The sequence below is a fragment of the Solanum stenotomum genome, chromosome 5, assembly GCF_019186545.1.
Source record: "Solanum stenotomum isolate F172 chromosome 5, ASM1918654v1, whole genome shotgun sequence".
Taxonomy (NCBI): domain Eukaryota; kingdom Viridiplantae; phylum Streptophyta; class Magnoliopsida; order Solanales; family Solanaceae; genus Solanum; species Solanum stenotomum.
Window position 1 is genome coordinate 49,465,003 of NC_064286.1, and position 12,906 is coordinate 49,477,908.

The following is a 12,906-nucleotide window of genomic DNA, read 5'->3' on the forward strand; positions in this document are numbered from 1 at the left end:
CCCCCCCGTATTATTTTGAAGTGGAATTATTACCTCTTTTAAAGGTCAAACCCAACTTTTTATCCAATAGGTGGCACACACGCGCCTGGCAAACAGGTTGCCACGTGGCCACTTGCTTATCCAGCTAAGTTGATAATACCCTCAATAATACACTAAAAAATAGTTTAGGGGGGTCATAGGACCCCCGCAAAGTTGGAGTGTGTAACAACAAATTTGGTGAAAGTTTGTGTGTGTTTTGAACCCTTTTCCCTTTATATTTGATAAAAAAAATTATGTGGACCAGTGAAAATTGGTAATTTGTTTTGTTAAATTCTATGTCATATTTTTGTTAACTAAAGGGTATTTTTGAATTTAAATAAAACTGTAACACCCCAGAGAATTTTTTTAAACTAAGACTCGAGCCGTCCTTCATGTGGAGTGAGATTTTACCGAGGAATAAAATTTCTTGAGTGTCAAGTTAAGATCCCTAGATGTAGCACATTGAGTTCCAAGAAGAGTTGAATTGGAAATAGTCATTTTGGAAAGAATCTGGAAATTTGGCTAAGTGTGGAAATCAGTGAGTTTTTGGCCAACTTTGAGTAATCGTAACTCCTAGCTCAGGATGAGNTTTTTAAAAATTTGCAAAAAGAGAAAAAAAAATATCTTCTACTAATTTTTTTTAATGCAATTTCGCTAGGTAAGGTGTGCCTAGGGCTAGTTTTATTAATAAAGAGAAAAGTACAAGAAAGGGGGGTGATGCCTTACCTTACTAATCTTAATGAGGTAACAAACCTCTACTAATTAACAAGCATGAAGAAAATAAGAGCTAGAGAAAACTAGATATTCTATGATCATCATAGAGTTTATAATACACTCTGTGATGATACTACAAATGAGGATGCTTAAGTAATGCAAAAATATAAAATCTAAGAATAAAGGTAGGTTATCAACCTCAAACTTCATTTTATATATGTAAGAATTAGAAGAGATGGATTGCCCGTGTAAAGTAACCTGAAGTATTTTCCTCTTGTCTTCTTCGTCAAATATGTCCAACAAACCTTGATAGTTCATCATTTCTTTTTGGATTTACTGTATCGTGTTGTTGTTGAAACTGTCATATGATTTTGCTTTGCTAGTCGCATTGGTAGGTGCCTTAGAATAAATTCTTTAGTCACCTTACCATCCCAACTATGTTGCCTTTCATGTGTCTTCTTTTTGTTTTTGTTGCTTCCACTTCTTTGTTGCCTGGGCAAGAGATCTCCAACCTTGGCTACCTTATCAAATAATATGTCTAGCATATCATCCTCGTCAAACATTTCACTGCCTAAGTCACTATCATAAGTTGTAGTTGGACTAAGTCTTGAAACTTCAGCTTCTGGCTCATGGCTTTTTTCCAATACCTTGGTGGTAATGGTTAAGATCTTTTTGGACTTATCAATTGTCACTGTCATAGATGGATTTTCCTTACTTGAAGGCACAAATATGGGTGCTTGAGGACTTAACTTACTCCTTGCAAGTGCATGCTCCTCTTCCTCAACTAAATCTGCCCATCTAGAATCACTTGTTTCCTTCACCAAACTCGTATCATTCCTTTTGGAGATTGACTGTATATGTGGTTTGCTCATTGGGTTTTCTTTATTCAACATTGTGGCATGTGACTCTTTGATTATTCTAGTAGTTTCTAGATTAGAAACTTGAAGAATTGGAGTGGACAAAACATAGAGCTCTTGATCAAAATTGATCATTAGGGCATCAAAGATATTAGAGCACACAATTTTCTTTGATACTTCATCTTCACAATTTATCGTTTGCTCCTTGCGTGGTGGGTTAGTGCAATCTAGTTGTTGTAGTTTGGTGTTACCTGGAGAAAATGTTTTGCTTGGTACTTCAGTCCAGCCTCCTTCATCATTGTCCTTCAAAGTGAAGTCATGATCATATGTACCACCTGCAGATTCAACAATTTGATCCAAATTCTCTTCACATTGCTGCACCTTATTAGTCTGGCAAGAATCTTCAATCGTAGCCAAACTAGGATCTTTCCCAGATAAAACACCAGCAGTAGGTAGTTTAGGATTCAAAGCTAGATCAGACTCCAAATTAATCACAGGAACCACCGAATCACTAGTAACACCATCATTTGCACCCAAAACCAAAGTATCATCTTGAACACAAGTTTCAACTACTCGATCTCCATTATTTTTAATGGCTTCCACCATTGCTATTTCATTATTATTTGCATCTGCAACTCGAGTATTATTATCAATACTTTGATCTATGTTTTCTAGTCCCCTCTTCTCATTTAAAATTTGTTTCAAATCACCTTGAAATTTCTCACCATTGAATTGTTCATCTCCAACCATTTCATCACCTTTGTGATTTTTATCTTGATTCTTTTTCAAAATCAATCAACAACTATTTTCGTCATGACCTTGATGCTTACACTGATTACAGTATAAAGGTAAACTATCATAAACAAATTTCTGAAAAACCTCTTGAATTTTACCGGTCTGCTCGTCTAAATACTGGAGACGCATCCTCTTAGGCAGCTTGTCCATAAGATCAAGTATCACCTTCATGCACCCTAGCAGTGCTAGGTCTTGTCTTGTCTTGTGTTGCCTTGTCGATAGCTATTGGCCTTCTAACCACTGATGCCATCGACAACAAGGATCTCTTGGCAAATAAATCTGGTGATAATCGAGGTAACGAAATCCACACCACGACTATTGAAGTTTCTTCTCTTGAACTGAAATCTATTGTCCAAGGAAATACCCTATAAAGATGTTGATCTCCACAGAAAGGAAAAAAGCTTACCAATTTTGATAGAGCAACCATATAATCTTCATATTGGTCTATCCTTAGCAGAATATGTCTACGAGCAAGTAAACCAACCAAACAGTTTCCTTTGATGCCCAAGTGTTTAGATAAAACTGTTCGCAAATCCTTCACTTCTAGTGTATCAGATGAGAACTTAATAATTACAGCTTGATGTAATCCTTCTTCCTATGTGAAAACCTGTCGTTCTCCCTTTGTGAATTGAATCGTAGGCTCTCCATGTACATATTGAATCTGTTTCAACTGGATTTTTGTCAAATTTTGGATAGATTGATTTGTGGTTAATCGAGTAGCAAAGGATGTTTGTTGATTAGGATTAGGGTTTGTCTCTCCCACAACCAAACGTCGGGGAGAGATGTGCGCAGACATGTTTGCTGCTGAGTCTCCATCGCAATTGCTTAGGGTTTAGGGCGTCCGCTGTTTTTTATAGTATCTTCTACTAATTTATATTTGATAAAAAAAATTATATGGACCAATGAAAATTGGTAATTTGTTTTGTTAAATTTTATGTCATATTTCTGTTAACTAAAGGGTATTTTTGAATCTAAATAAAACGTTAAGGGCATTTTTAAACCAATAGGTAATAGGTGGAAGGAGAGGGAGTTTTTGAACCATTTCTAATAGGTTAAGGACAATTTTGAGACTTTTCCCTTAATTCAAAAATGGTAGGAATTTTTAGAGATTATGCTACCTTAAATCGTATAGTACTTACATAATTTTTCCATAAAAATACTAGGTGATTTTTTTTCATATGTTCTAACCTTGCAATCTCGCCCAGAAATCGAACTGAGTTATGACCCACCCATTTTATGTCATTTCAGCCCAACTTTTTTTTTAAACGAATCACTAAACCGTTAATTTATTAACTCAATCCACTTTGATCTGCTAAAATTCAACTTAATGTGTCCATTTAACCCCTCTAACTAATCGTAATCCAAATATTGATTCATAGAAGATTTTCCATATCATTAACGGTTGTGATACATGATGGGTAAATTAAGTAAAGACGTGTTGGTTATTCTATTGATAACAATTAGGTGTTAATAGAATACAATTAAAAACTGATTTATTGCTTTCATCAAATGTCAAATAAACAAATATGTGGTTAAAGAGGTAATGACTTGCACGTATAGACTTAGCATTACATTTAGGGTGGATTTTGACTTTTGTGTGGGAATTTTTTCAATTTTTTCCATAATTGACTGGTTAAAATATTTTATTTTTTTAAAATAAACAAGTTTACAAAAATTAGGAAAAATGTCTTTTATGATGAAAACAAAGAAAATGACTATTTCCTTCCTATCCCACCACCACCCTAAGGTCCCATTTGGCCATAGATTTTACAAGTAGTTTTTTAAAAAAAAAAAATTGTCAAAATTTGTTTGATCATTAAATTTGTCAAGTATTGTCCAACAAATAAAAATAAAATCCCAAAATCAAGTTTTTGAAATATTTTAAACATTTAATATTTACCCTAAACTTTTATATTTTATTTGAAACCCTCATCAATTATGATTTTATTTATAATTATGCTTGTTAGTTAGTAATTGTTAGTTAGTAGAACTTAGGTACTTCATTAGGATTGGTAAGGTAAGGTCTAGCCCCCCTTGCTTCAGTTACTTGTATTTATCCCTATTGATATGTTTTTATTTTTAATAAAAGACCGCTAGACACTTTATCTAGTGGTAAATTTGTTTCTTTTTTTTTAAAAAAAAGATTCTAATTATAATTTTATATACTCGATCCCTCATTAAACATATTCTTATTTGTAGAATATGAGAAGATTATATTAAAGAATAACTAGTTGTTATTGTTGTAATTGACAAATTATAATAGCTGATAATTTTATTATTAGTAGACTTATTAAAATATTGTGTTATAATTTTTGAATAATGTATTATCTAGTTCATTATAAAATAATAATTTTGTATCAAACTTATAGGTATTTTCAATAGTTTTAAAAACTTACGGACATAAATAGTGTTTCATGTTTTATTTTCTTCTTAAAGCACGAAATATGTTTTTACTATGGTTAACACATGTTAAAACTTACCCCAAAACTGATTTTCCAAATATATTTGGAAATCTATGGCAAAACTCTAATCAAGATTATGCGTAAATACTTTTGGCAATATCTTTTATTTACTAATTAAATGTCATAAAATAAGCAAATAAACCACTTACATTCTAAAATATATATATTTTCAAGATTACGTACATTTTTTATGAAAAAACATTTTTTATGCAAAAAGTTAATTGGGTTTAAATTACTTATTAATCAAAATGGTCCAATTATAATTTATTCCTACTTAAAATGGTCATTCATCTATAATATATCCCTCTTATATTTGTAGACCTTATTTAGGTAATATTTCAATTTGATTTGTATTCTTATTGTTCCAAAATTCTTCCACGTAGAATATGAGCTAAGATTTCTTATCTCATATTTAATAGACAAAATTAGATCAACATCTCATTGTTTTTTCTTCCTTTCTATTTTCTTGTTTTGTCTAGAAATGGAAGGAAAAAAAAGTAAGTAAATTATCAAAAACAAATACCAAAAAGTCAATGAGGTAGCTAGAGACGTTTATAAGCTGCATACTGCTCCATGGTTACATTGTACGGAAAAATTATCTGACTACAAAAATCAGCTCGTTGACGAAGATGAACTAGTGCAATGTATAAATATTGTATAAAAAATCTATATGAATTTAAATATATTTCTAATACACAATTATACAACATATATATATGGTTATGTATTATTTACAATATTAATACATTACATAACTATTTATACAATATCGATATAGTATATATATATGCGATCATTCTATTAATATTTTTTCATCTGTACAGCCAGGAGCGGAGCTACCTTATGGTAAGGGGTTCATCCAAACCCCCTTTAGCGAAAAATTATACTATTTATACATGATTAATAGAATTTTTAATGTATATATAGTAGATGCTGAACTCAACTCCCTTCGATTAGTTGTTATGTCTACTCTACCCTTCGGTTAGTTCTTATGTCTGCTTCTTCAAATTTTGAATCTTCTTAGTGAAAATATTGGTTCCACCCCTCTATTCGGTCCTTATATATTAGACCAAAAGAAATCCTATACAAATATAGCTTTGAACTTGAGAATTGAGAGACACCCTTCTCTTAGCTTTAGCTATCTAATGGAGTTTCAATTTCCATTCAACTTCACTTTCTTATTCCTTTTCATATCATTCCTCTATCTACTACTTGTGGAATGGAAAAAACGAAGAAACTTTAACAAAAAACTTCCTCCAGGACCATGGAAATTGCCCTTTTTAGGAAGTATCCATCACTTGGCATTAGAAGGTGGACTTCCCCATCATGCACTCACAAAATTGGGCAAAAAACATGGGCCTTTCATGCACCTTCAACTAGGCGAAATTTCTACAATCGTAGTTTCTTCTTTGGAAATGGCGCTAGAGGTAATGAAAATTCACGACCTTGCTTTTGCATCGAGGCCTAAACTAGTATCCCTCGACGTGATATGTTATAATAGCACAGACATTGTGTTTAGTCCTTATGGAGATTACTGGAGGCAGATGCGCAAAATATGCTTCTTAGAACTTTTCGCTGCCAAGAACGTACGGTCCTTTAGTTCCATCAGGAGAGAGGAGGCTTCGAGCCTCGTGCAATTCATCCGGTCATCAACACGTGGCGAGCCGATAAACGTTACGGAACGGATTTTATGGTACGAGAGCTCAAATACATGCAAAGCAGCATTTGGGGAATTGTTGAAAGATCAAGAGAAATTTATTGGAATAGTGAGGGAATTGACGGAATTGACTGGTGGATTTAGTGTGGCTAATATTTTTCCTTCAATCAAGATCCTTCATGTGTTAAGTGGATTGAGGAGTAGAATTATGAAAGTTCACAAAATTGTTGATGTTATTGTTGAGGATATTATCAATGAGCACAAGAAGAATATTGCAGGTGGTAAAAAGGGAAATGGTGCATTTGGAGGTGAAGATTTAGTTGATGTTCTACTAAGATTAAAGGAGAGTGGGGAACTTAAAATTCCAATCACCACTGACAACATCAAAGCAATTATCATTGTAAGTATATTCTTACTTATAATTAAAATCTGTTCAAAAGAATTTTTTTCATGAAAAGTGATTTTTTAGGGAAAATAAGGGAATTTATTTTTTATTTTCTTGTGTTTTATATTATCCTAAAAACATTTATTTAAATTTTAGACAAATACTATGGGAGAAAAGGGTGGAGTGGAGGTAGTGTGTGAGATGATGGGGATGGGGGGTTATAGGAATAATATAATTAATGTTGTATACCACTATTGTGATACTTGTTTTCCCGGAAATTTTTTTTGATCAATTGTGTTTGCAACAAATTTAAAGTGATATAAAACAAATTGTACTCACAAAAAAAATATATGAAAAAACATAATTTTATTGATAAAGTAATGTGGATACAAATTTGTTTATTTTGTGATTCTTTTGTTCTAATATTTCTTCGTGATTCAAGGATCGTTAGTAGCATATTTCTCAAACTAAGATGATATGGACCTCCTTGAGATTTATTTGACTCCATGAAAGGATTTGTAGATCTTCTCAAAGTATTTAGTTATCAAGAAGAGTTTAATCAAGAAGAGTTCGGTCACATCTTGATCTGATATTTATGAATATTCCATGAATTTATGTAATTTTTTAGATGCATATTCAAGGAAATATATTACCTTTTATAAATGTATGAGTATATTATCTTTTATATTGGCATGTGTTAGGGTTTAGGGTAGAGTAACTTTCAAGAATCATAACTGAAATTTGAACTTCAATGTCTACAAATATTCATATTTCAAGGTTTGTCTCGGTGTTACAACATATTATACATGGATATTTATGTTAATTCTTCTTTGATTATTAATGAAATGTAGGACTTGTTTTCTGCTGGAACAGAAACTTCAACAACAACAACAATATGGGCCATGACAGAAATGATAAGAAACCCAAGTGTATTAGCAAAGGCACAAGCTGAGGTAAGAGAAGCATTCAAAGGAAAAGAAACTTTCAATGAAGATGTTATTGAGGAATTGGAATACCTAAAACAAGTTGTTAAAGAAACCTTCAGACTTCATCCTCCGCTCCCTCTCTTAATTCCTAGAGAATGTAGAGAAGAAACAAACATTAATGGTTACACTATCCCTTTAAAAACACGAGTGTTGGTTAATGTTTATGCGATGGGGAGGGACCCAAAGTATTGGGAAGATGCGGAAAGATTTATTCCTGAGAGATTCGAGCAAAGCTCAATGGATTTTATGGGAAATAACTTTGAGTATCTTCCTTTTGGTGCCGGAAGGAGAATATGTCCTGGGATTACATTTGGTTTGATCAATGTTTATCTTCCACTAGCTAATTTGTTATATCATTTTGATTGGAAATTACCTGATGGTGTGAAGCTTGAAGATGTGGACATGACTGAGTTTTCTGGAATAACTGCAGCAAGAAAGAGTGAGCTTTACTTGATTGCCACTCATTATTATCCTTCTCATGAATGATATTTGATATATATATATATATATATAAAATAATGCCACATGATAACATCTAGTTCTGTGTTAATGGATTCGGCTCCCCTCCAATAGCCCATCCGACCAATTCTTATTTTTCACTTTTGCAAAATCAAGTGAAAAATAAATATTGTCTCCTCGTATTTTCTCTGTTTTTTACTTTAAAAGAAATTAAAGTAGAAGAGAACCTTTTGGTCGCCAGAGAAATGTGAAGTTATGAGTTTTTTTTTTTTCCATTAATGAATCTAAATTGAAGTAGAATCCTTTTAATTTTTTCGTCTTCCAACTCTATCCTCCTCTTCTATATAAAAATTTAAGAAAATGTATCAAATCGAGTTAATACATCATGTAATTACCAATAAGCTTCAACTCGTGCACCTGCTAAAAATTTTAACTTTGTAAAGGCTAGAGAATTCTCCTGGGTTGCAATTGACGTGATTAAGATGTCCAGAAATTGCACAACTGCTAGTCTGATTCGAACATGCAAATACTGGCTCATTTGAAGCGTCTGAAACCACTGAGATACAACAGCATGTTGTGTCAAGGGTGTCCAAAATATATTATATATTTAATTACTTAGTGTACCATTTTACTTGTATATATAATTTTTTTCCAAAAAAGGGTGTCCCTCACGACCAAGTAGCTCTGCCCCTGTTGGGAGTCCGTGGAGAGAGAAGGAAGACAATGTTTGACTATGGTTAAATGGTTGGTTTTAGCAAATAATCTGAACCATCTATCTTTCCGTTCATTTTTACGTGTAATTGTTTGACTTGATATAAATATTTTATCATATTGTCTCTATTAAGAATGACATAACATAAAAAATAAAAATCCTTTATATATAATAGTATAATTTTTTGAAACTTAAACTCACGCAAATCTAATTAATTAAATTTAACAAATTTGATATTTGAATTTCATCTTGATAGACATTTAGTTATGTCACATAAATGAATAAATGACTATTTATATTTTTTATCATTTGTTCATAATGTGAAATCGAACTCAAAGAAAGCAATGAAAAATACTTTAATAAATCACTAATTTAAAAGCCATGAATCTAGACGTACCGTGAACAAAAAATCTAGAACTCCAAATTATTTTTCTTTTCTCGTTTTCTAAATCTCTTTAATTTGTTTTGTTTTGTTCTTCTATTTTCCTCTATCTACCTATTTCGTTTTTTCTCTTCTTTTTCCATTTTTGTACCTCATCCCTTTCACTCTCTCTCTTCCTTTTTGGCTTCTTTCTCCTTTTTTTCGTGTGTGTTGAGTTTGTGTTACATGAGGGAGTCAGGATTTTAGGTAAGTATTTTTGGATTTTTTTTTTTCACTTTTTGTCCTTAATTCTCTTGTTTTATTTTTGGAAAATTGTATAAAATAACAAATTATTAATTCGAATGAAATGCTATAACCACAATTTGATTTAATTGTAACACGTAGCAAACAGTTGTCATTCGTCTCTCTCCCTAGGTTTCTCGCTCGCCTCTCTCACTTTAATACAAACACAAATGTATAAAATGTGTTTATGTTTGTATAAAGCTAGAGAAAATTGTATATACAAATACGAATACATATATTTTCGTCCTATACACTTATAATTATACAAATATAGATCTTCCTCTGCCCAGTTCTCTTTTGTCTTTCTCTCTTTCTCGCTTTGTACAAACACAGATCATACAAATCACAATGTATAATTTGTGTTGTATAAAGAGAGAGAGAGAGAGATTTGATATACAAATGTTTATTTCGATTCATTTGTATACAAATTCAGATTTTATGCAGATATACAACACACATAAAATTGAATTGAGAGGCTGCCAACGATTTATACAAACGAGAGGCTGCCAGCGATTTATACAAATCTGAAGCTCCTGCCAGCGAGTTATACATTCTGATGCTCCATAGCAAACATAAAGTTTTTTTATGTTTGCTATGCAACGCAATTATACAAAATATAGCTATAACATACAAATATAATTTTTATGTTTGCTATATGTGAAAATTGCTCTTTATTTTTTTCATGAAGGGAATACAAAATATAAAATATCAATTATTAATTAACTACATTTCAATTAAGAAAATTACTAGTTGATTTACTAAAATCTAAATTAAAAACAACACATATTTTTTGTAAATTTTTTTTTCTTTTGAATAGTGGAAAACTGGTTGAGCTAATCTTCACGACATGATTTCTAATCTCGCTTTTAATAGACAAAAGATTAACATCTTATTGTGTCTTTTCCTATTTTGCTGGTTTTTCTAGAAATGGAAAAGAAAGTAAATTATCAAATACAAATTCCAATAATTTAATGAGATAAGGACGTCTACAAACTGCATATTTCTAGATGATTTTATATATAGGGAAAAATTAACGGACTAAAAATCAGCTCGTTTAGGAAAATGAACTAGTGCTATCAGCTATATATGAATATTGTATAAACAACATATATGGATGTATATACATCTCTTGATATATAGTTATACATCGTATATACATCACTATATATTATTTACAAAATTACAATATCGATACATTACATATACATGCGCCAATTTTGTTGATTTTCTTTAGTTCACCTATACAGCTAGCTATACAAGAAGCTCTTATATAGTAGGTCAAAAGAAAGCCTATACAAATAAAGCTTTGAACTTACAAATTGAGACACCCCTCTCTAATGGAGATCCAATTTCCATTCAACTTCATTTTCTTAATCCTTTTCCTATCATTCCTCTATTTACTATTTGTGGAATGGAAAAAATCAAGAAACTTCAACAAGAAACTTCCTCCAGGACCATGGAAATTGCCTTTTTTAGGAAGTGTCCATCACTTGGCATTAGAAGGTGGACTTCCTCATCATGCACTCACAAACTTGGGGAAAAAATATGGACCTTTCATGCATCTTCAACTAGGCAAAATTTCGACCATCGTAATTTCTTCTATGGATATGGCGCGAGAGGTTCTGAAAACTCATACCTTGCTTTTGCATCAAGGCCTAAATTAGTAACCACCGACATGATATTTTACAAGAGTACGGACATCGCGTTTAGTCCTTATGGAGATTACTGGAGAGAGATGCGCAAAATATGTGTCTTGGAACTTTTCACTGCCAAGAACATACGGTCGTTTAGTTCCATCAGGAGAGAAGAGGCTTCAAGCCTCGTGCAATTCATCCGATCATCAACACGTGGAGAGCTAATAAACATTACAAAACGGATTTCATGGTACCAAAGCTCAAATACATGCAAAGTTGCATTTGGGGAATTGTTTAAAGATCAAGAGAAATTCATTGGATTAGTGAGGAATTTGGTGGAAGTGATTGGTGGATTTACTGTACCTGACATTTTCCCTTCAATCAAGATCCTTCATGTACTAAGTGGAGTGAGGAGTAGAATTTTGAAAGTTCACAAAAATGTTGATGTTATTGTTGAGGATGTTATCAATGAGCACAAGAAGAATATTGCCAGTGGTAAAAAGGGAAATGGTGCATTTGGAGGTGAAGATTTAGTTGATGTTCTTCTAAGATTAATGGAGAGTGGGGAACTCAAAATCCCAATCACCAATGACAACATCAAAGCAATTATGGTTGTAAGTATTCTTAAACTTATAGGGAAAATCTCTAAAACTATTTTTGAGTTACTGAATATAAAAAGTATTTAACATTCTTTTGTAAGCAGACATACACATAATTAATCAGGCATTAAAGAAATAAATAAAGGCATGGATGAGATTTTTCTTAAACAAAAATGGCATAGATGAGTCAAACTTCTAACGGATATCATAGATGAGTTTTTTCTCAAAGTTCGATGACATATTTAAGCCTTTTCCCTTAAAAAAAAAATCTATAAGGGTGTGTTCAGTATTTTTTAGGAAAATAAGTGAATTTATTAGTTCTTAAATTAATAATGAAATGTAGGACTTGTTCGGTGCGGGAACAGAAACTTCAGGAACAACAATAATATGGGCTATGTCAGAAATGATGAGAAATCCAAGTGTATTAGCAAAGGCACAAGCTGAGGTAAGAGAAGCATTCAAAGGAAAAGAAACTTTCAATGAAAATATTATTGAGGACTTGAAATACTTAAAACAAGTTGTTAAAGAAACCTTCAGACTTCATCCTCCAGCCCCTCTCTTAATCCCCAGAGAATGTAGAGAAGAAACAAACATCAATGGTTACACTATCCCTTTAAAAACAAGAGTCGCTGTTAACGTTTATGCGATGGGGAGGGACCCAAAGTATTGGGAAGATGCGGAAAGTTTTATCCCTGAGAGATTCGAGCAGATTTCTGTGGATTTTATGGGGAATAACTTTGAGTATCTTCCTTTTGGTGCCGGAAGGAGAATGTGTCCTGCGATTTCATTTGGTTTGATCAATGTTTATCTTCCACTAGCTAATTTATTGTATCATTTTGATTGGAAATTACCTGATGGTGTGAAGTTTGAAGATGTGGATATGACTGAGTTTTTTGGAATAATTGTAGCAAGAAAGAGTGAGCTTTACTTGATTGCCACTCCTTATTATCCTTCTCATGAATGA

At 32.3% G+C, this 12,906-nt stretch overlaps 2 protein-coding genes and 1 pseudogene across 2 annotated transcripts; 2 read left to right on the forward strand and 1 right to left on the reverse strand.

Annotated features, from left to right (window-relative positions):
- Nucleotides 1-1,049: 1,049 nt before the first annotated feature.
- Nucleotides 1,050-2,339, reverse strand: LOC125864106 (uncharacterized). The gene has a single exon (XM_049544037.1). The coding sequence runs from the start codon at nucleotides 2,337-2,339 to the stop codon at nucleotides 1,050-1,052; it is 1,290 nt and encodes a 429-aa protein (XP_049399994.1).
- A 3,607-nt stretch (nucleotides 2,340-5,946) lies between these two features.
- LOC125864541 (premnaspirodiene oxygenase-like) lies at nucleotides 5,947-8,367 on the forward strand. Its single transcript, XM_049544560.1, has 2 exons — nucleotides 5,947-6,903; nucleotides 7,740-8,367. Exons 1-2 carry the CDS (start codon nucleotides 5,992-5,994, stop codon nucleotides 8,358-8,360), a joined length of 1,533 nt encoding a protein of 510 aa, XP_049400517.1. The 5' UTR covers nucleotides 5,947-5,991; the 3' UTR covers nucleotides 8,361-8,367.
- Nucleotides 8,368-11,046: 2,679 nt separating this feature from the next.
- LOC125864544 (premnaspirodiene oxygenase-like) lies at nucleotides 11,047-12,906 on the forward strand (annotated as a pseudogene).